General features: G+C 39.3%; 1 protein-coding gene across 3 annotated transcripts in view; it reads right to left on the bottom strand.

The window, feature by feature from the left end:
* The window catches only part of CORIN (corin, serine peptidase), a 219,866-nt gene that overhangs the window by 162,263 nt on the left and 35,498 nt on the right, over positions 1-22,105 (bottom strand). For 2 of the 3 annotated variants that reach the window (XM_055339217.1, XM_055339225.1), the window contains exon 3: positions 9,904-10,104. The exons of the other annotated variant lie outside the window; for it this stretch is intronic. In XM_055339217.1, coding sequence (XP_055195192.1) covers positions 9,904-10,104 — 201 coding nt within the window. The remainder of the gene's footprint in view (positions 1-9,903; positions 10,105-22,105) is intronic. 3 annotated transcript variants of the gene reach the window in all.

The raw sequence follows: 22,105 nt of genomic DNA, 5'->3' as shown, positions 1-22,105 counted from the left end.
ATCACAATAAAATATCATCTCACACTAACTAGTTAGGACAGCTGTTATCAAAAAGCCAAATGATAACAAATGTCCATGAGGATGTAGAGAAAGAAGAACCCTTTTATAAAGGTGTTGATGGGAATGGAAATCAGTGTGGTCACTATGGAAAACAGTGTGGAGATTCCACGAAAAATTGAAAATAGAAATACCATACGACCCAGTCATTCCATTTCTGGGAGAGTGGTATTTCTTTTTTATCTGAAAAAAATGAAAACACTAATTTGAAAGGATATATGCACCCCATGTTCACTGCAGCCAAGACATGAAACAATATAAATGCCCATTGATGGATAAGTGATAAAGAACTTGTAATGGTATCTTACTTGGTCATAAAAAGAAATCCTGCCAAAAGCAACAACATGGATAAACCCAGAGAAAGACAAATACTGTGTGGTATCCTTTATATGTGGAATATTTAAAAAAAAAAAAAAAAGGATTTCACAGAAACAGAGAATAGAGTCGTGGTTGCTAGGTGCTAAGGGGAAATAGGGAGTTGTCAACCAGAGGGTACAAATTTTCAGTTACAAGACGAATAAGTTCTGAGGACCTAATGGATAGCAGGGTGACTATAGGACTATAGTTAACAATACTTTATGACAGACTCGAAATCTGCTGAGAGTAAAAGTGTTCTCACCGCACGCACACACACACACACACACACACACACACACACACACACACACCACAGAGTTAACTACATGAAGTGATGGATGTGTTAATGACCTTGATCTCGGCAATCATATCAAAATGTACGTCAAATCATCACATTTTACACTTTATTTGTTTTTATTTTTTCTTTTTACATTTTACACTTTAAATACATGCAAATGTTTGCCAATTTTTCCTCAATCAAGCCAACAGGACAAAAAGACTTGAACTTGTTGACGTTCAACTTTCTTGGCAATTCTTTTGGTGCTTAGAGTACCTCCACTAGGGATGTACCATCAAAATATTCCAAGTTCAGTGGAGATAATTCTTTCATTTTGGACGGTCGAATCACTAACTTCATCTACAGTTAAGATAATTTATTGCCTTGTTTTCAGTTTTGATGAATTTTTTCCTCTGGTGGAACTGTTTATTAAGTGAGTCATTTACCTGATTCTAAATTGAAACCACATGAAAGGTACACTTAAACATGTCTTATCTGCATCCCTGTCACTTCCTTCCTTTCCCTCTTCAATTAAAAAAAAAATTTTAAATTACTTTTTGGTATATCGCTATGTTTATTTTTTAAGTAAATATATTTCTCTTTTCCAATTTATCACACAAAAGGTGGCATATTTTATACATTGTCTTGCATGTTGACTTCTCGATTCACTACTTAGTCTAGAGATCACTACATACATCAGTGTGTAGACTTCTATCTTATTATCTTCCCTGATGTATCTTACACTATTCCTAGGCTATGCAATATTTTTGTTAACAGCTCCCTCCTTTTTAACAACAACAACAAAAAAGATTATTTATTTATTTATTCATGAGAGAGAGAGAGAGAGAGAGAAAGAGAGATAGGCAGAGGGAGAAGCAGGCTCCATGCCAGGAGCCTGACGTGGGACTTGATCCTGAAACTCCAGAATCACGCCCTGGGCTGAAGGTGGCGCTAAACTGCTGAGCCACCCAGGCTTCCCATAACAGCTCCCTAATAGACATTTAGAATATTTCCATCCTTTTGAAATTACAAAAAATGCCAAAGCATCCAGGTTTTTGAGGGATGCTCCTTATTAGATTAAAAGAATTTCCTTCCCTGTTTCGTGACAAATTTTAACAAATGCTTTTGCTTCAACGATTGAGATGATCAATAAAAGAAATCTACTTTATTAATTAAACAAGAAGACATATGAAAAAAGTGCCTAATATTAAGCCAGCCTTGCATTTCCATAATAAGGTCCTCTAGCTCTAATTACTTCCCAAAATCCCCGTCTCCAAATACCATCACACTGGGTGTCAGAACTTCAGCATATGAATTTAGAGGGATGCAAACATTCAGTCCATAGCATTCCACCCTTGGGCCCCCCAAATCACATCCTTACATGCAAAATATATTTATTCTATCCCCAAAGCCCCAAAAGTCTCAAGGCATTCCAGCCTCAGCTCAGTCTCAAGTCCAAAGTCTTATCTAAATATTATCTAAATCAGATGTGAGTGAGACTCGCACCACAATCCATCCTGAGGCAAAATTCCTCTCCAGCTATGAAACTGTGAAAGAGGACAAGTTATGTGCTTCCAAAATACAAAGGTGGGACAGGCAGAGGATAGACATTGCCATTCCCAGAGGGAGAAACAGGAAATAAGGAAAGGGTGACAGGTTCCCCACCTGAACACTGACAGCGTGTGATGTGTCCCCACACATTATTACTTGCTTCATGCCTCTCATGATTGGCCATAACATGGCCACTTGGCCAATCCCCAAACCCTAAAACAAGCAAAGACTTAATTCATTTCTTACCCATGGCAACCCTCTCATGTTATTTATTCTTAAAATTTTCTGTTGACTTTAAAGGATACATAATATGGTAACACACGGCGGCTTAATAGCCATCATGTTATCATAAATAAGCTTCTTAAAATCATATCCTTTGGCCAGCACACATTTCTAAACATATAATCAAAGCAGAAACAAACCCAGTGAGTTGATTGCTTAATAAACATTGAAAGATTGGAAAGAAATTTCAAGGAGGGAATTGTATAATTCTAGACCTCCCACTTCCTGAAGAGATAAAATTCTCAGTAGTACCTATAAAAGCAAGGCTGGCCTTCCCATAAAATTGAAAACGATGGGCTATGTTCAAATTATTTAAGGCAATTATATTATAAATTTTTAAATTCAATAATGATACAGCATAATCTCATTAAAAATGAAAAATCCAGGTCAAACCTTAGAACTAAAATTTACCTTTATAATTGTGAATAAAACTTAATTGTGTGGGAAAATGTATATTTATTATAGCATAAATGTGGTGCGAATTAGCAACCTTAACTTTTAAAGAAATAAGAAGAATTGAAATAGATCATGTTTTCCTCTGTTTCTGACCATCTTTTATAGAATTTCTCAGATTGTAAACAATATGTTCGTGTCTCAAGGCAGTTACTAGACAGTGGCTACCTAGGGGCAAGATTTCTATCTGATCCACCATTATAGTCTACACAGCCAAACCCCAGAGTTTGGTACCCAATAAATAGCTGTTGATGAATAACTGGTGCTTCCCAGAATATCCTAAACTCTCAAAAATTGAGATGTCTCATAAAGCTTGGAAGGGCACGTAAACCTCAGAATGAGTTTTAAACTCATTCTGAGGTTTACGCCAATTAACATAAACAAGTACTATAAGTTTTATCCATTCAAACACCACATGCAAATATTAGGTTAATGGTGCAGAGGAGCAAAACAGAAGAATAAATATTTTAACAATAAAAGACAAAGAGTGGTTTGCATCAAATTTAAACTGATGCAAAGCTTTTGGCTTGCAAAATTCATTATCATATTCATTTCAACTTACTTGTAAGTAAGTGAAAAGGCATATTCTCCAAAGGAACAAGTAACAGCAAACAGATTCCCACTGATGGTTTTTGTACTTTCAACACAGAATTGTACAAAGACCAAAAACCTAAGACAGTCAGCAAATTGAATGATTCAGGCAAAAGAATATACACAGTGCCAATTTTCTTTCAGAACCAGAGAGTAGAGTAAATTACACAGGGATTTTTTTTTTTAACTTTTATCTGAGAATTTGGCTCTTAGAAGGTCACTTTTATCCTTGAATTGGATCCGGACTGTGTTTGCAATGCAGTTTCACCATGCTACTGGGTTGTTTTGTTTTGTTTTGTTTTGTTTCTTGATACTGATCAAGGATCTCGGGCTATTCTTCCTGAAAAGGAAACTGTGATAATGAATCTGGGGAGGAAAATTTTAAGCCACAAGCCCTTGACACAACTATTTAACTCTCATTTGCTGTAATGATGTGTTACAGGCACAATCGATGCCTTTGGGGGAACATGTTACCCCCATGGAATATTGCCAGATTCATTTTGGAAAGAAGGTCAGGAAGTCTCACCCAGAGATCTTTGAAAAAGAGAAGACTGGGAGAGTGAACCAGTGACCAACCCATTACGCCTTTCAAAATCTCACCTCCACAAGTGATTGAGTTTGCTTCTCTGGGGGAGACCCAGTACCTCCCAGGGACAGTCATCTAAAGACGAATATGGAGAAAGGAAAGGAGAGTGAGAGGGGAAAAGAGAGTCCATTACTACACTTGAATTTCCTTTTTCTCTCTCCCAAGAACTGTGCAGGTCTTTACTAGAATGCTACTATGCTAACCAGAAAAGCAAGCAATAATTACTTAAATGCTTCACCTGGTTCTTGCTTAGATGTTTTTTCTAGCCAGAAGCCCATGTCTGAATCTCAGAACTATTTTTTAAGCCTGAAGAATATGATTGACTTTACAGAAGAAGTAACCAACTCGACTTGAACACTGGTGTCTAACACTGGTGGCCAGCAGAGCACATAAGCGTTGGTGTCCAGGGTCACGACTACAATAAACTTTGGAGTAGCAAATTCCTAATGAAGCAACTTAAACAGGCCTTAGGCTCTCCTGGGTACCAAAAAAAGACTCTTTTCATCTGGAGTATGTGTCCTTAATCATAGTCCAAAGACCCTAAAGCGTCTATACATAGAATTTTTATTGTCTATAAAGGACCTGGATTGAAGAAAACCAGCATCTCTATTTCCATTAACCTCTAACTTAAATTTAAAATTATCAGTGTAGGCAACAAATGTAGAAAAACAAGTTAAAAATTACATATGATATTTTCCTATCAACATGACATTATGACAGACATTTCAAAATTTTACTTATGATCATCCCTGTTATAAAATTATAGTTATTGACCTACTGCTAGATATCATTATTTAACAGACACATGAATTACTGTATCATGAATTTATGTTTCCAATATTCTTATAACTGAATTTTAATAAAATCGCCTTCCTTTGTGGTTCTGTGTAATTTATTTTAAGCACCAAAACATTATTCTGAGAAGGCACAGAGAGGCCCCGCCAGTTGCCAAAAGAGTCTTTGGCACAAAAAAACGTTAAGAAGCTCTGCCATAGAGCATCGCTGCTTCTTCTGGGGCTGTGACACCAACAACTAGAATTCTGTTACCTTAAAGCAGTATTTTGCAAGCTGAAATTTGCACAGGCATTTTCACAGGAAGAAAGTTATGCGGAAAGTTATGCAGGAAGAAAGTACATACAGATATAAGCCACTTTATGTCTATAGATCTAGCACAGCTATGAATTTAATATGCATACATTAAATAGAAACAAAACTATGAGACAAATGAAATTTAAGCTAATTATGTTGAATAGTGTCAACATTATTGTATGAAAAATAGAAAAATATGATGCTGAGCCACAAGTTCCTCTGTATTTAGGAAGCTTATCCTATCACGTGTCCCAGCTGAGTAAGTGGGCCACCATTTTTCTCTACTTGAATTGCCACAAAGGTGCCCTCTGCACAAGAAGCCAGTACATACTTTGGTTCTGCGATTGAGAAGAATATTTATCAAGTCTGCCTCTGTTCCTTTCTTGATAGCTGGCAAGTGCCTAAGCAATATAGCTTAGCAGCAACTTAAACCATAAATAGAAATTCATTACAGGCACTAAAATTCCATGTAAGTACTTGTTATAAGATGGTTGTCCAGGTTATCGAGATCAGGCTCATGTTATTTTTTTTTATCATCACTGAAATGAAAGTACGTATTTAAGAAATTGTTGTAGAGAATTCTTGGATCCTAGGAATACATCTGAGTTCCTCAGCCCCGAGATGGAAAAGTACTGTCCAACAACAAGAAAGGGATGCTAAGGATACAATTCTTGGGCAGATTTAATCCATTCACCCATCCACCTTTACACAGATAAGCACAGATTCCCACTCCAATTGGCGTAATAATCCATAGTCAGTAAGCTCCTGACTTTTGAAAAGTATAATGAAGACATCCAGTATTCTATTGTTGACAGGATTAGGAAACGTCAGGGAAAAAAGGAGACGGGACTTTATGTGATTTCAGATGTCTAGACTCCCTCTCCCCAAATCCCCCCAGTATAGTTGCCTGATGAATTATAATCCAGGCAAAACTTTAAGACATGCTCTGATCCTCTTAGTTTCATGCTCTTGCAGAACTCACTTTCAAGCTAATAGAAATACCATGTTACAAACAGAAAATGAGGAAGAAAGAACTTTAGAGTTTTTGATTGGTGTGTAAGCTTTCTACACTCAGCAGATTTGGAGCATGTGGTTAGGGTATGAAGTTCCCCGGGCTAATGCATCTTTTCTTAAAAGTGAATGAGAGGCATGATGCATTTTCATCTGATACAGAAGAGTAAGGAGCTGGTCATCGAAGAGCGTGATGAGAAAACAGAACACTCTAAGCTTTTCGCACATTACCCCACTCTTTTGTCCCTTTAGTTCCTGATCAGAGTTTCCAGGTTATTTCACTGTGTACCATAAGATTCTTAGCCAAAAAAAAAGCTCTTGGTTAGTCAAAGAGTCTTTTTCCTTTCCTTAAAATTTAGTTTATATTTAAATATTTATAAAATATATATGAGAAGAAAGGTGAAAACAAAAAAGTGAAAATAGAAAATGCAACCTAGAAAAATCCCCTGCTGAACTACAACATGCAAGCTACTGATGAACCTTTCCCTTTCCATATTACAACTGGGTTTCAAAATGCAGCTAATGAAACTCCAGAAGTAACAGATGTCACATAGAACCCGTTCTACGTTTACAAAGCTCTGTCACACAGTGTGATGGGGGAGTGGGTGGGTATCCTGATTAAGAGTTTACCAATTACAGAATCCTATGCTTTGGCTTGATACTGAGGACCCCCAGGCGGAAAGGTCTTAAGGAAAGGCTACTTCCTCATACCTTTTGCAGGGAGTTCTCTCCTCCGTGTCCTACCCAGGATATTTGGATAGAACAGAATGTCTGGCCACTGTATTTTTGGACTGAAGCGGACGCAAATAGTTTTCACGTATGCCAGGAATTTAAAATGACCTTTCAATTAGAGATAATTTTTAAAAAGGGATAAGAGCCAATTCACTGCTAGGTGTTAGTACTGATACAAGGCCTGGAATGATACTTTAAGTGAAACTGGTTAAGTAAATATCAAGTGCAGAAGTATGATTAGACATTGTTAATGAAAAGTGGTAAATCAGATATTAAAATTTTGAAAAGAGGGGATCCCTGGGTGGCTCAGCGATTTAGCGCCTGCCTTCGGCCCAGGGTGTGATCCTGGAGCCCCGGGATCGAGTCCCACGTCGGGCTCCCAGTATGGAGCCTGTTTCTTCCTCTGCCTGTGTCTCTGCCTCTCTCTCTGTATGTCTATCATGAATAAATAAATAAGATCTCTTTAAAAAAATTTTTTAATGACCGTAGTTCATTTATTTATTCATGCAATAAGTATTTTATTGTGCACTGGCTATACAGCAGTGAACAAAGAAAACTACTCTCCTCGGGCTTAAATTAGCTCTGCAACTGCAAAGAACGTAATAAAATTAAATGTGGAAGCACGAAATACTCGAAAGAGCACAGGTCCAGGAGTCCCAAGATCAGAATCCCAATTTCATGCCTACCAATTGCTACACAGGTGATATTGGATATGTCAATCAACTTAATTTCTCTAAGCCTCAATACCATTACCTGAAGTGGCGTGTATTGCCTGCATACCTGCATACCTCATCAGTTAATTATATATAAGAACCACAGAGAAAGTATTTAAATATGCCCCCCAAACTACCAAAGGCTCTGTAATCACAGACTAGCAATACTACTGAAATGTATGAAAAACTATCCCTTGCAATGAATAAATAATTTTAGTTAATACAAACAGTCCATTGAAGGTCTGGGTGGTCAGATTGGGGTCAAGCTCAACGCTAACTGTCAAGTACATTAACAACATGGCATGACATATATTCAAAGGTGTTGACCTTGCTCCATATAAGCGTTCCAATTTCCCCCTGGATTTCCTTTACATGTCAAATGATGTTCCCAGTCCCAAGCAATGTTCCAGCCATACTAAGAGAGCACGAGTCAAACAGACTTCCATCAAGCTTCCAAACTGAGTAACAAATACCATATGGTTCTTTACTCTTCGGTGTTTGTGTCTGCCACCCCTACTTGCATCTCAACAAATGACAAAACTTTCAAACTAGAGACAAATCTACTTAGCAAAAGACAGTAACAATTGCTGTAATTGCAACCACATTAGCGGGGCCAAGTTTTCGCTTAGGTTACCTCTGCACTTCGGATGAAAAACACTGGGCGTAAGAGGAATCAAGTGCTTAAAATACGGCTAAAATCTTAAAAACTTCAAAATCAAACTCATGAGGAAAACAAATTTTACTTGGCATAGTTTGGGTTTGCAGTTATGACAGGAATCTGTAGCACTCACCGGTGAACATCAAGCCTAAGAAACAGTTAATCCGTAGGTGCTGTGTGAAACAATGGAATTCAAACAATCTGTCTCTTTGGGGCTAGAGCAATAGAATAATTCTGCTTTTCTTCAGACACTGGCAAACATATGCTGTGATAGCGAAAAGTTAGCTTAATCCTTCCCTTCCTGGCTCAGAATGAAAATCAATACTCTGTCCTAGACTTAGGCTGTGATTTCCCTTTGTGGGTTTTCATGAGAGGGAGGAACAAGTAAGAAGGACCGTGGATGCCTTTGCACAATTTTCAATCACATAACCTTGTGTTAAGAAATAGAAGGTCAGAAATAAGGGGCACCTGGGTGGCTCAGTGGGTTAAGTGTCCGACTCTGGCTCAGGTCATGATCTCGGGGTCCTGGGATCGAGCCCCATGTGGGGCTCCATGCTCAGCCCAGAGTCTGCTTGTCCCTCTGCCCCCCCTCCCACTCGTGCTCTCTCTCTCAAAGAAATAAAATCCCTAGAAAAAAAGAAAATATAAGAATTAAGACAACTGCAGAGAAAGTTCTTCTCGTGAATGGTCTCTGATTATGTTTTGCCAGCACTAACTGGATCCGAGCAGACACCATGGACACTTTCCCCACAGCTCCACTCCCACCAGCATTCTGGCTGGAAGCTTAGTGACTTTACTAAAAATCTGAGGGATATTGAGGAATACAATCCGATTGCAGAGCATATTGCCTGCCACCATCTAACTGGTCCCATCTCCACACTTTCTGTCCCCCACCCTCTCTCTCCCAGCTCTTGTTCTGGAATAGCTGACAGATACCTCCATGTGTCCTCAAGCAGAGTTTCACACACGCTATCTTCCTCAAGGTGTGATTGTCATTCACTAACACGTAAAATAAATTGCACAGCCAATAAAAGAGGGAAAAGATGGAAATAAGGTAAAAAGAACACACGAGCGCCTTAAAAGCAAATGGGGGAGGGGTAGTTCCCATGAAATCATTGACCTTCCATCATAGAACTGAGATCCCTCCCACAAGGCATCAGTAACAAAATACATAAATTCACCTACTTGCTCATTTAACCGTCTCAAAGTAAGCAACTTAAAACTTCAAAGCAGAAGCACAAACTTTCAGAGGTCAGCCACCATAAAGTCAGCACCGTGGTACTGGGGCAAGCTGTATGCCTCAGAAATGTTGAATGGCACTGATACATTTTCATTTCTTACCCTTTTCCCTGTCTGGACAGCTGAGCGGATGGCATCGTAAGTTTAGGAAAAGAACTCTCAGGTTTGCCAGGTAAGAGAGTGCAGCTTTGCCTGGGTGGCCAGTGAGTGATTGTGAATTAAAGACCATTGGCTGCCACACTTGAAAATCCACCTGTTGGTTCTACAGACATTAAAGGGCACGAGTGGTCAGCACCCTCAGACATACTTGTGTTCCTGTGATTTTGGTCCCCTGGGAGAGAAGCATCCGTGGTCCAGGCTGGAATGTGTTGACTGGTATGTGTAGCCGATGTCGCGGTGCTTTTGTTACAGACTGGATTTGTAAGAATAATCTCAGACACTGGGACTTCACCATCAGTGACCAAAGGTTCACTCCCATTAGATTTAAAATAGGCTTTTTTTAATGTTCCTGAAAGAGAGAGAGAGAGAGAGAAAAAAGAAGATATTTTGATACATTACTTAGAAGTATTTACTTTAAAAAACATATTAAGCAAACTCTAGAGCCACTTTCCCAAGTCTCATTCTATCCAGGCAAATGCAAAGAGGAAGATGATGGCTAGCAAAACTTCCCACTTTGTTGGTACAACCAAGAGAGTGTCTCCTCTACCACTAGCAACCTAAACCCTGTGAAGAAACTACTGCTTTCTCAAAAGCTCCAGGTCGAGAAACTGAGTCTCCCACCAAGGTGCCCCTGTGCCCACAGAATTTAGGGCAATTTCACCTCACCTGAGACTCACAGTAAATAAATGAAATGTGACTCTTATAGTGTTTCCTACAGTGAATTTCTCAATTTCATCCATCCTTTTATGCTACTTAGTACCCAGGACACACGCTCTTCGTATCTCTACATTTGCCACCAAAGGACAAGAGTGCCTGTGCCTGCCTAGCTTCAGCCTTCTATTCCTCCACGTTTTCCAAATTTCAGTGACCCATGCGCAACAGGTAACTAAAAATAATAGGGCTCATATATTCACCAAGACTATACCATAAAAACCCCCAAAATGTAAAACTCTAATTCCAGAAAAACTAAGCAAAAGAACTCAATTGTCTTCATCTTTTTTATTTTTGTCTTCATCTTCAACCAGAAACCATAAATGCAATGATAAGATAGAGCCATTAAGCGAAGATTACCAAGGTATTCATTCATTGACAAAATAGTCAAACCTAAGATTATGGGAAATCACCTGGCTTTGGCTTTAGGCAGAAACTCCTGAAAACTTTGAAAGAGATCATGTATTTTTAACTTAGTAAAAATAGACAACAGACTGTTTCCATAATACAGTACTATAATCGAGTATGTCACTAAAATAAACAAATGTGATATTGATTCATTATAGAAGCACCCAAGGGAGGTTTTTTTTTCCTAAAGGAATGTACAATGAATGCTCTCATTGGCTCTCACTTCTCCAAACAGTCCACGGACCATTAAAAATAAAAGAAATATAAATAAAATGTTTAATATCAGTCTATGGAAAAAATTTCTCTACATGTGCTTGACACTTGGAAAACATTAACTACAAATCAAAATAGAAAAGCAGCTGTTTTCTAGCTAACTGAGGTCAACAGTTTCATCTGCTGAAGGATTCTAAATAAAACACTGGAGCATAAAATCTCAGTTGTGACCATGTGGTGCAGGTAACACACTCTCCAAACTGTGTGATTACGGGTAAATATTAAAGGTAGTAAGTGAAAGGAAAGACCTCATTTAATTGTTTTTGATTTTCAAACTGATGCATGGTCTATCCTAGATCAAAAACAGAGACGACTCTGTAATATGTATTTCATTCATACAACCGTGTATGAATCAATTAGATACAATTTTATTTTCATCCATTTAGTAGTTGCTCTTATTGTTATTTTTTTCTGGCAGAAAGAGATTCTTCACAATAACATGTTAATTCCCCTAATGCGGCTGTGATGAACTTTTAAAGCCTGTAAAAGGTGATTTATTAATTACACTAACCTCTGAGTCAGCATCCAGCGCTGTCAGCATAACTTTTAGCACACGCCAACTCCTCGCAGATACATGATTCTTTATTCACTTAAACAGAGTTCCTTTCCATATAATTCACTTAAAAAGAGCTCCTTTCAGTATAAAGTATTTCAACAGTTGTTCTCAGCATCTTGTTTGTAACGATCAACCTATTAATCACCTTTCCTTTACCTTTTTCATCTAACCACAGGGGCAAAAGTGTTGATAGCATCTCTTCACTCCAAGAAGTCCTTTGGAACACTGCCTTTCGTAGGAAACACTGACTTGGAGGACAACTTTCTAAAAAAAATTCAGCTTCCTTGCTCTTAAATTCTACATATCAAACCAAGCTGGCAGAAAAGAATGAAAGACAAAGGTAATACATGATATACGGTAGTTACTGTAGTTAATGTCCATAAAGTCTATTTTTAAGAGACAGACCGGGATGCCTGGATGGCTCAGCGGTTGAGTGTCTGCCTTTGGCTCAGGGCATGACCCCAGGGTCCTGGGATCGAGTCCTACATCGGGCTTCCTGTTCTCCCTCTGCTTGTGTCTCTACCTCTCTCTGTGTCTCTCATGAATAAATAAATAAAATCTTAAAAAAAAGAGAGAGAGACAGACAGACCAACTGACAGAGAGGGAGAGAGAACCATCCTAAAGGCCTGAATTCACCAGATGATTTGTTTTCAAGCATCTCTGGAAACTCACCAACTCTACTCACAGTTGGTCATCTAACACACGTATTTTTAAAAAGTACAAAAATTGAAACTCAGTAAGAGTAAATATCCTCAAGTTATACCATGACGAGCTATAAAAATGCTGAGAGGTATTAGCCCAAAGTGGAGGGTTCATTCTTCCAGTCTTGCCCCATCCTTTCTACATTCCTATTTTTATGGGGCTGTGGTTAAAAGTACAGGTTCTACAGCCTGACCGCCTGGATTTAAATCCCGTCTCTGGTACTTACTAGCCCTGAAACTTTGGGCAAACTCTCAACTGCCATAAACTAGGGAAATAAAAGTCCCTCCCCTCATGGGACTGGCCATTAGGATCAAGTTAGTCAATGTATATATACATTTGGAAGAGTTCCTGGCACATAGTCAGTTCTCATTAAGTGTTAGTCATCACTACACAGTGATAGCAAGGAAAGTAAAACTGCCTTCCTTACGGCAACGAAGGTACTTTTAAATCAACATCAATTTCCACTTACTGTAAGTGCATCCCACATAACAAAATGGCTAAAGAAATTTTCAAAACGAACCACTTAACCTACTTTTGGAGGAAAAGAAGTGTGGCTCTTTCACGCCAGGTGAATAACACAAGACAACACTGACCAAGGTTGTAAGGCTCACAGGGGTTCAGCTCTGGAACATGGCTCTGCTTAACAAGCTCACTTAAGAAACAGTCTATGATTCCAATAATAATAGACAAACTTTACTGGTCACTTATAATGAATGGATTGAGCACTGTGGTAGGCACAATGACTGTCCCCTAGAGACGTCCCCATCCTAAATCCCAGAACCCATGAATATGCCACTTTCCACACCTTACATGGCAAAAGGGGTGTAACAGATGTGAGTTAGTTGATGAATCTGAGATGAGGAAATGACCCTAGATTATTCAGGTGAGCCCAAGGTGGGCACAGGGTTTTTATAAGCACAAGAGGGAGGTGAGAGGGTGTGCATCAGAGACATGCAGCATGAGGAGGACTCAGTGGACCATTGCTCATTTTGAAGATCAAAAGAGGCCACAAGCCAAGAAAGGTGGGAAGCCTCCAGAAGTTGGACAAGACAGGAAGCAGACTGTCCCCTAGAACCTCCAGAAGGAATACGGTACTGCCAACACCTGAATTTTAGCTCAGTGAGACCTAGTTGGACTTGTGACCTCCGTAACTCTAAGGTCATATATTTATATTGTTTTAAGCTACCAAGTAATCGGTTGGTTGTAGCAGCAATAGGAAACTAACACAGGCACCTGGCTAAGGATATTCACTGTAGACACCTACTGAGTTGGCTTTCCAACAATCTTTTGAAACAGATGCTTCAAGAGAGAAGGGAAACGAAGCTTTCAAGAGTTACTTAGCTTACCCAAGAATTGAGACATGACACACACACATACACAGGCACCCACACACACACTTCTCACTTTGGACAAATTATGCAAGTTGGAAAAAATCAACCATCACATGCATGTAAAAAAATTATCTTCCTATGATGTGAGTTTAAAAGTAATTCCTCATCTTTACATCTCTAGCCATGTGGAAACACATTTACTTGGCATTTTCTATGTGCCAGGAACTTTGTATTTACTTTCTGCTGCAAACACAACATTTAGTAAGAGCTTCTTATCATCAAGATGTTTCTAGATTAGTTGAAGGAAACAGGCATGTAGTCTAAAAATACAAACCATGATACAAGTGCTTTGAGAATGATATGCATGAGGCAATCTGGTGACTGAAAGTAGAGAAGTAGCTGTCATTCTATTTGAGAAAGTCAGGAAAGGTTTTTTAGGGGCGAATGATCCTCAATATAAATCTCAAAATATAATTAAGGATCAGCTAGGTTTGAGCAAAGCATTTGTGGGGAAAAGGAGGTGTATTCTCCAATAGGGAATGGAGAACTTTCTAGACGGAACAAAGGGGGAAAGATAGGCAAGGCCCAGCAGCAAGTAATTAAATACAGCTAACACAAGGGGGACTGGCAAGAGGAAAGGTGAGAGAGGGAGAAGGAGCCACGTTGTGAAGAGTAGTTCCTGTTAAGGGCTTGGAATTGTTTTTATGATGAAGAACTTTTGAAAGATCTTAAGCAGGGTGGCACATGAGAATGACCCCTCCCCTCTGGCAGCAAGGTGATGGGGAAAGGGGTCAAGTCTAGAGGATAAGAAGACTACTGCAATAGTCCAAGCAAGAAGAGAGTAAGGCCCAACCCAAGGCAGATGCAATGAAGACAAAGGCAACATTTGGGAAGAGAGCTTTCGGAGGCAAAATTGTGAGTTATAAGGGAAAGAGTCAGAGATCCCTTCCAGGTTTCTGATTTGAATTACCCTGTACATGAGGGAACCTCCAACTGAGAGAGAAGCGGTAGTCAGGAGTGCCATTCATCAAATATTTTTTTAAAGATTTATTTATTCATGAGAGACACACACAGCGAGAGAGAGAGAGAGAGAGAGAGAGAGAGAGAGAGAGAGAGAGGCAGAGGGTGAAGCAGGCTCCATGCAGGGAGCCTGACGTGGGACTTGATCCTGGGTCTCCAGGATGGCGTTTAAACCACTGAGCCACCCGAGCTGCCCTCATCAAATATTTTCAATTTTCTTGCATTCTATCTACTAAGACACATGTGTAGGTTACATTCTCTGGCCTCATTCTCTGCCTCTGGACATTGTTGATGTTGGTCAAAGGGCACAGTTACGAGATGGATAAGTCCTGGCGATCTAACGTACAGCCTGCTAATTGTAGTTAATACTGTATCGTACACTTAAAAAAGAAAGCTCCAATGCTCTTTTTCTTTTTCTCTGCCACCATAACTACATAGGAGCAAAATGATGGCTGGTCCATCAACTGAGTCCCTAAATGACCTCAATGAGTGTAGCCCCCATGTCACTCACAAAGGACTTGTAGCATGAGTGAGGAATTACCTTTGTTGTTTTTAAACCCCTATCATTTTAGGATTACTCTTGTTACATAGTACAGCACAGCCTATCCTATAATCTATCTATTACAATAGATAATTTACAAACACATTGATTATAAAATGCCTGTGAAACATTCAAGGGGGAAAAAAAGTCTAAATCTAGAGAATCAGTAAATAAATAAATAAATAAATAAATAAATAAATAAATATAAAAATAAATAAATCTAGAGAATCTTAGCATTTCCTCCAGAATGCCTTGCCAGATGCCCACAAATTTTTATCTTCTTTGTGGTCGCAGAGCACACGCTCTTTGTTATCACCCGTAGACTCAAGAGCGATTGTCTGTTTCCCTGCCTGCCTTCTAGAAGGTAGGAAGGTGGATTATTCATGTCTGCATGTCAAGTGCCCAGCAGAATGCTCGGCACCAAAGTTGGCCTTAAAGAATATTTGTTGAATGTATGAATGAGGAAAGAAGTCATGGGGGTAGATGGCACTGCCAAGAGAGGCCTGGGTGTAAAGTGAGAAGAGAGCGAGCTTAGGGAACCCCAACATTTAATAGCTGGGTAAAGAAAGATGAGCTCAAGGAGACAGAGAAAGACCAGCCCGAAGCAGAGGAAAAATCAGAAGTGAAAATATGCAGGCATTTTGAGAAGAAAAAAGGAGTAGTGGAGACTGGGCAAGACCCTATATGGTCACATGATCCCACCCGAAAAAAAGACCGTGTTGCTGGCACCAACTAACAATGAGCCTGCTCCTTCTGAACTGGTGTAAACAAACACAGAGAGAAAGCATGGGTTCTTCATTTCAAAGTCTTGCTCAAATGCACACTGGTTTCAGATGCTGTGCGTTGGGTGAAAAGTCACTGGTGCCCAAGTACTAATGTTTAGGAGGTATGACAAGAAGAGAAAGGGGGAAGATCAGATTGAAGGGGATGGGGGACTGGATTGAGCACAGAAATCGCCTGGCGATCTTGCTAGAAGGCAAAGCCAGCAGGTCTAGGGTGGGATCTGCACTTCACACAAACTCTCAAGTGAGGTTGACGTTGCCAGGCCATGGGCCACACTTGGGGGACAAGGCTTTGGACTTCCATTTCAGAAAGCTTTCCACGTTACATGTAACCTCGGGCCTGAGCAGCCACAGAAAAACTATTCTCAGGTCTGAGAACTCCATGTCCATAAATCTGTCCCCAAAGGTCAGGGTTATTAAAGGAATTTGGGGGCTTAACTAAGGAATATGGAGCCAGGTCATAAAAGATCAGAGAGGATCTTAGATTTGGGGGTGTCGGGGAAAAAAAAGATCTGGGAGGTCTTTCCATATGAAAGTGATAATCAAAATACAACCTTATGAGTTAGGAAGTTGAAACTCTTATAATTCCAAATTCTTGTAAAAGCCACAGGCTGTGACTTTGCTAAGAGAAAAACTATATTTAAGTTCAATGATCTTTAGCTCAGCTAACATGTTTGAAGAGGAAAGTCACTTTTGTAGAGGAGTATTTCTCCCGAGTTCAAGAAAAATGGACTATTTGCAACATCCCCCCTAAGCTTCCGCACTCTAATTTTTCTTTCTTCTCCCCTGCATGGCAAAGCAAAACGTTAACTGGCCACACACAGTCCTTTCACGGTTCTAAGGAAATTAGGAAAGTTACCCTAGACCTCCCTTACTAACCTTAGGGCTAAAACAAATGAAATGTATTTTAGAAGTGGATGAACAGAAAAGCCTTTGAAACCAAGGTTTCAGTAGCCTGGAAAAAGAAGACAGGAAGCGTTCTGATGAGATTTTTTTGGATCATAACTTTGGTGAAATCAGGATGCCCAACAGTGTGCAAAACTCAGGGCCGAACAAACACCCAAAGCACCACCCTTGGCGGACTGTTGCAGTACCCCCCATTTTTCCTTCCTGCCAAGGCTTCTACCCATTTGGACCTGCTCGCCCCCATACCTGCCAAAGGCCCCCTCTCAAAGCCTCTACCAGACCAGGCCTGCCAGTCCCTCGTGCGATCCCCCCTCCGTGGAGTCTGTGTTTTAGGCCCCACCCCGTCAGAAGGGACCTCAGCTCAGACTAGCTCTGGGCCCCTGTCATCGGGTGGCGTGGCAACTGTCTCTTCTCACAGCAGAGTCACCTCGTGGCTCTTTTAGTAATGGTGTGACCATTTCGCATGCCCTCCTCCTTCGGGGACCAGGGGACTCCGTGAGGGCCCTTGCTTCAATGCCAGTGACATGCTGCCTTGCTCTCCAGAAACACCCGTTTCTGGCTGAATCGTCTCAAGATACAGCTGCAATTCTATTTCTGTCAAGTGCTTCCCCAAATAATTTTACTTTAAATATTGGATATACATATTGCAGATATATGTTTATGTATTATTTATGTGTTTACCTATAACTGAACCAGATATCAATTTGGTCTCTAATAAATCCCCCTATGACATACGCTGACTCTCCTAGGGATGTGACGGCAGCACAACCTGCTGCCAGTTTGGTTCTGATAAGAAATGCAGCAGCCACGGGGCACGTGAGTGGCTCAGCTGGTTAAGCGTCTGCCTTGGGTCATGATCCTGGGGTCCTGGGATCCAGTCCTGTGTAGGGCTCCTTGCTTGTCGGGCTCCTTGCTCAGTGGGGAGTCTGCTTCCTCCTCTAGAGCTTTCCCTCTAATAAATCAATAATATCTTTAAATTAAAGAAAAAAGAGGGGCGCTTAGGTGGCTCAGTCAGTTAAGGGTCTGTCTTTGGCTCAGGTCATGTACCTGGGGCCTGGGATTGAGCCCTGCATGGGGCGCCCTGCTCAGCATCCCCCTCTCCCTTTCCCTGCCTCTCCGTCTGCTTGTGCTTCGGTCTCTGTCAAAATAAACAAAATAAATAAATAAATAAATAAATAAATAAATAAATAAATAAATAAATCTTTTAAAAAGTAAAGAAATGGATTAGCCTCGGACATTAACTCTCGGGTCCAGTGTGAAACTTGCCATCACATTGCAAGTCTCACAATCAATTTTATTCCTTCCTAGTGACTTCACTGATAATTAAAATATATTGTGGCCATGGCTTGGTGGTAGGTGGGGTTATGGATTATGGGATTACCCTGACAATGGATCATAGCACAAAGATTTTAGTTCTTAGGGATAGAGTGAATGAAAAAGAAAGAAACACACTTTTTAAGTTAATTTTTGACTATCACAAAAACTAACGCTTTACTGTCATAATGAATTTTGTCATTTATAGGAACACTTTCACAAATTTAATTTCATTTGGCTTTCATAACAATTCTGTGAAATGAATAAGAATTATATTCCTCCTCTGACAGAGAAGTTAAAGCATCGACGAAAACTCACACATCTAGTAAATGGAAAAGGGAGACATTAGACCTCAGCCTTATAAATTCTTAGAAGTTATTTTCCTATGTCACATGGCCCTTCGTTATTAGACTATAATTAAATGAAAACCTAGGGTGAATATTGTACTTTCCCACTCTTCAGTTTTCCTTTCAATGTCTTTCAAAAGCCTAAATCTTTTTTTTTTTTAAGATTTTATTTACTTATTCATAAGAGACAGAGAGAGGCAGAGAGAGAGGCAGGCTCTATGCAGGGAGCCCGATGTGGGACTCGATCCCAGGACCCCAGGATCATGCTTTGGGCCAAAGGCAGATGCTTAACCGCTGAGCCACCCAGGCATCCCAAAAACCTAAATCTTTTTTAAAAAAACATTTTTGAGGGACACCTCAAAACCACCTGGGTGGTTGAGCATCTGCCTTTGGCTCAGGTCGTGGTCCCGGGTCCTGGGATAGAGTCCCACACTGGACTCCCCACAGGGAGCCTGCTTCTCCCTCTGCCTGTGTCTCTGCCTCTCTCTCTGTGTCTCTTATGAATAAATAAATAAAATCTTAAAAAAAAATTTTTTGAGTATAATTGACATCCAGTGTCTCATTAGTTTCAAATGCAACATAGCAATTCAACATCTCTCCGTTATGCTGTGCTCGGTGTTACTCCCACCTGTCATCGTACGACAACATCAGTGACTATATTCCCTCTACTGTGCCTTTCGTTCCTGTGACTTTTTCACTCCATGATCGGGAGCCTGTATCTCCCACTCCTCTCTTCACCCATTTTTCTCATCTTCCCAGCCCTTCCCCTCTGGCAGCCATCAGGCTGTTCTCTGTATTTATGGTCTGAGTCTGCTTTTTGTTTGTTTATTCACTTGTTTTGTGTTTTTATTTTTTAAAAGATTTTATTTAAAATGCTCACCAAGAGTGCACAAGTGTTCTTTTATTCCCCACATCCTCACCAACACTTATCTTTCCTTGTGTTTCTTATTTTAGCCATTCTGATGGCCATAAAGCAACATTTCTTTTTTTTTTTCTTTTTTAATTTTGTTTTAGTTTGCATTTCCTTGAGGATTGGGGATGTTGAGCATCTTTCATGTGTCTGCAAGTCTTCTTTGGAAAAACATCTACTCAGGTCCTCTGTCCTTTTTTAATTGGATTATTTGAGGGAAGGGTTTTTCTTTCTTTCTTTCTTTCTTTCTTCCTTTCTTCTTTTTTTTGGTGTTAAAGTTTTATAAGTTCTTTATGTATTTTGGACACTAATCCCTTATCAGATATACCATTTGTATATATCTTCTCCCATTCAGTAAGTTGTCTTTTTGGTTTGTTAATGGTTTCCTTCACTGTGCAGAAATTTTTTATTTTGGTGTGGTCCCAATAGTTTAATTTTGCTTTTGTTTCCCTTTCTAGAGGAGACATATCAAGGAAAATGTTTCTATGGCCACTATCAAAGAAATGTTTTCTTCTGGGAATTTTATGGTTTTAGGTCTCACAGTTAGGTCTTTAATTCCTCTTGAGTTTTTTTTTTGTGGATAGTATAAGAAAGTGGTCCAGTTTCATTCTTTTGCATGCAGCTGTCCAGTTTTCCCAGCACCATTTGTTGAAGAGACGTTTTCCCATTGCACAGTCTTGCCTTCTCTGTCGTAGGTTAATTGGCCGTGTAAATATGGGTTTATTTCTAGACTATCTAATCTGTTTCTCTGGTCTATGTGTCTATTTTTATGCTGGCACTATACTGTTTTGATTACTAAAGCTTTTGAGTATATCTTAAATATATCATATATCATAAGATTATGATATCTTCAACTTTGTTCTTATTTTTCAAGATGGTGTTAGCTATTTATGGTCTTTCTGGTTCCATACAAATTTTAGTATTATTTGTCCTAGTTCTGTGAGAAATGCTTTTGGTATTCTGATAGTGATTGCACTGAATCTATAGATTGGTTCAGGTAGAATGGACATTCTGACAATACTAATTCTTCTACTCCATAAGCATGAAATATCTTTCCATTTGTTTGTGTCACTGCAATTCTTTCATCAGTGTCTTCCGGTTTTTAGAGTACAGGTCTTTCTCTTCCTTGGTTAAGTTTATTCCTAGGTATTTTATTCTTTTTGGTGCAATTTTAAATGGAATTGTTTTCTTAATTTCTCCTAGTGATGCCTCTTCATTATTCGTGTACAGTATTCGTGTACAGTATTACAATAGCAAATACTATTGATTTCTGGGGGTTAATTTTGTATCCTGCAAATTTACTGACTTCATTCACTACTTCTAATAGTTTTTTGGTGGAGTCTTTAGGATTTTCTATGTATAGTAATCAGGTCATCTGCAAATAGTGACAGCTTAACTTCTTTACCAATATGGGTGCCTCTTATTTCTTTAGCTTTTCTGATTACTGTGGCTAGGACTTCCAATACTATGTCGAATAAAAGTAGTGAGAGGGGACATTCTTGTCTTGCTCCTAATCTTACAGGAAAAGCTCTCACTTTTTCACTATTGAGTATGATGTTAGCTGTGGGTTTCCTATATATGGCCTTTATTTTGCTGAGGTGTGCTCCCTCTATATCTACTCTGTTGAGAGTATTTATCATGAACAGGGTGTTGAATTTTGTTAAATGCTTTTCTGCATCTACCAAGAAGATTACATGATTTTTATTCTTCATTTTGTTGATGTGGTTAATTATGCTGATTGATTTACAAATATTAAATCCTCCTTGTATCCCCAGAATAAATCCCGCTTGATAATCCTTTTAATGTATTGTTGAATGATTTATTATTTTGTTAAGGATTTTTCAACTGTGTTTGTCAGGGATATCGGCTTATAGTTTGTGTATGTGTGTTGTCTTTGTCTGGTTTCGGTATCAGGGTAATCCTGGCCACATAGGATGTCTTTGTAAGCTCTCACCCCTCTTGTATTTTTTTGGAATAATTTGAGGAAAATATGTATTAACTCCTCTTTAAATATTTGGCAAAATCCACCTTGGAATCCATCTGATCCTGGACTTTCATTTTTTTAAAGACTAAAATCTATTTTAGAGTTCAGATCTTTGGAAACATACAGACAGTTCAGACTACCTCCTGATTTTAGAAACACTGAACTAAACTAAACCTTTGTAGCTCCAACTTTGATTTTGGGGGTTGAGGAGAGAAACAGTTTGCTACTGTTCTCTTCTGTATCCCGCTGCTGTAATAATTATTCAGGAAAGCCCAACTCTCTTATCTTCAAGAATTTCTTTGCCACCTGACTACGTGCATGAGAGAAACCCAAAGAGACAAAATTAGAGACACATAGTGCATCTGTGTTAGCGGAAAGCTTTTATTATCTTTTCCTAAACAATCACCCTCTCACTATTATCTTTGTCTTTTGAAACTACAGCTCCTGTTATTTATGCAAAATTGTCATCCCAGCATTCCATAGCAATCTAATGGGCCCATAAATAACTATAAAACTTTGAAAGAGCATGGAGTTATACACTCAAACCAACCAGAACATTTTAAAA

This window comes from Nyctereutes procyonoides, unplaced genomic scaffold (genome assembly GCF_905146905.1).
Source record: "Nyctereutes procyonoides isolate TBG_1078 unplaced genomic scaffold, NYPRO_anot_genome, whole genome shotgun sequence".
Taxonomy (NCBI): domain Eukaryota; kingdom Metazoa; phylum Chordata; class Mammalia; order Carnivora; family Canidae; genus Nyctereutes; species Nyctereutes procyonoides.
The sequence above is the reverse complement of the archived record's forward strand: the minus strand, read 5'-3'. Positions and strand labels throughout refer to the sequence as shown.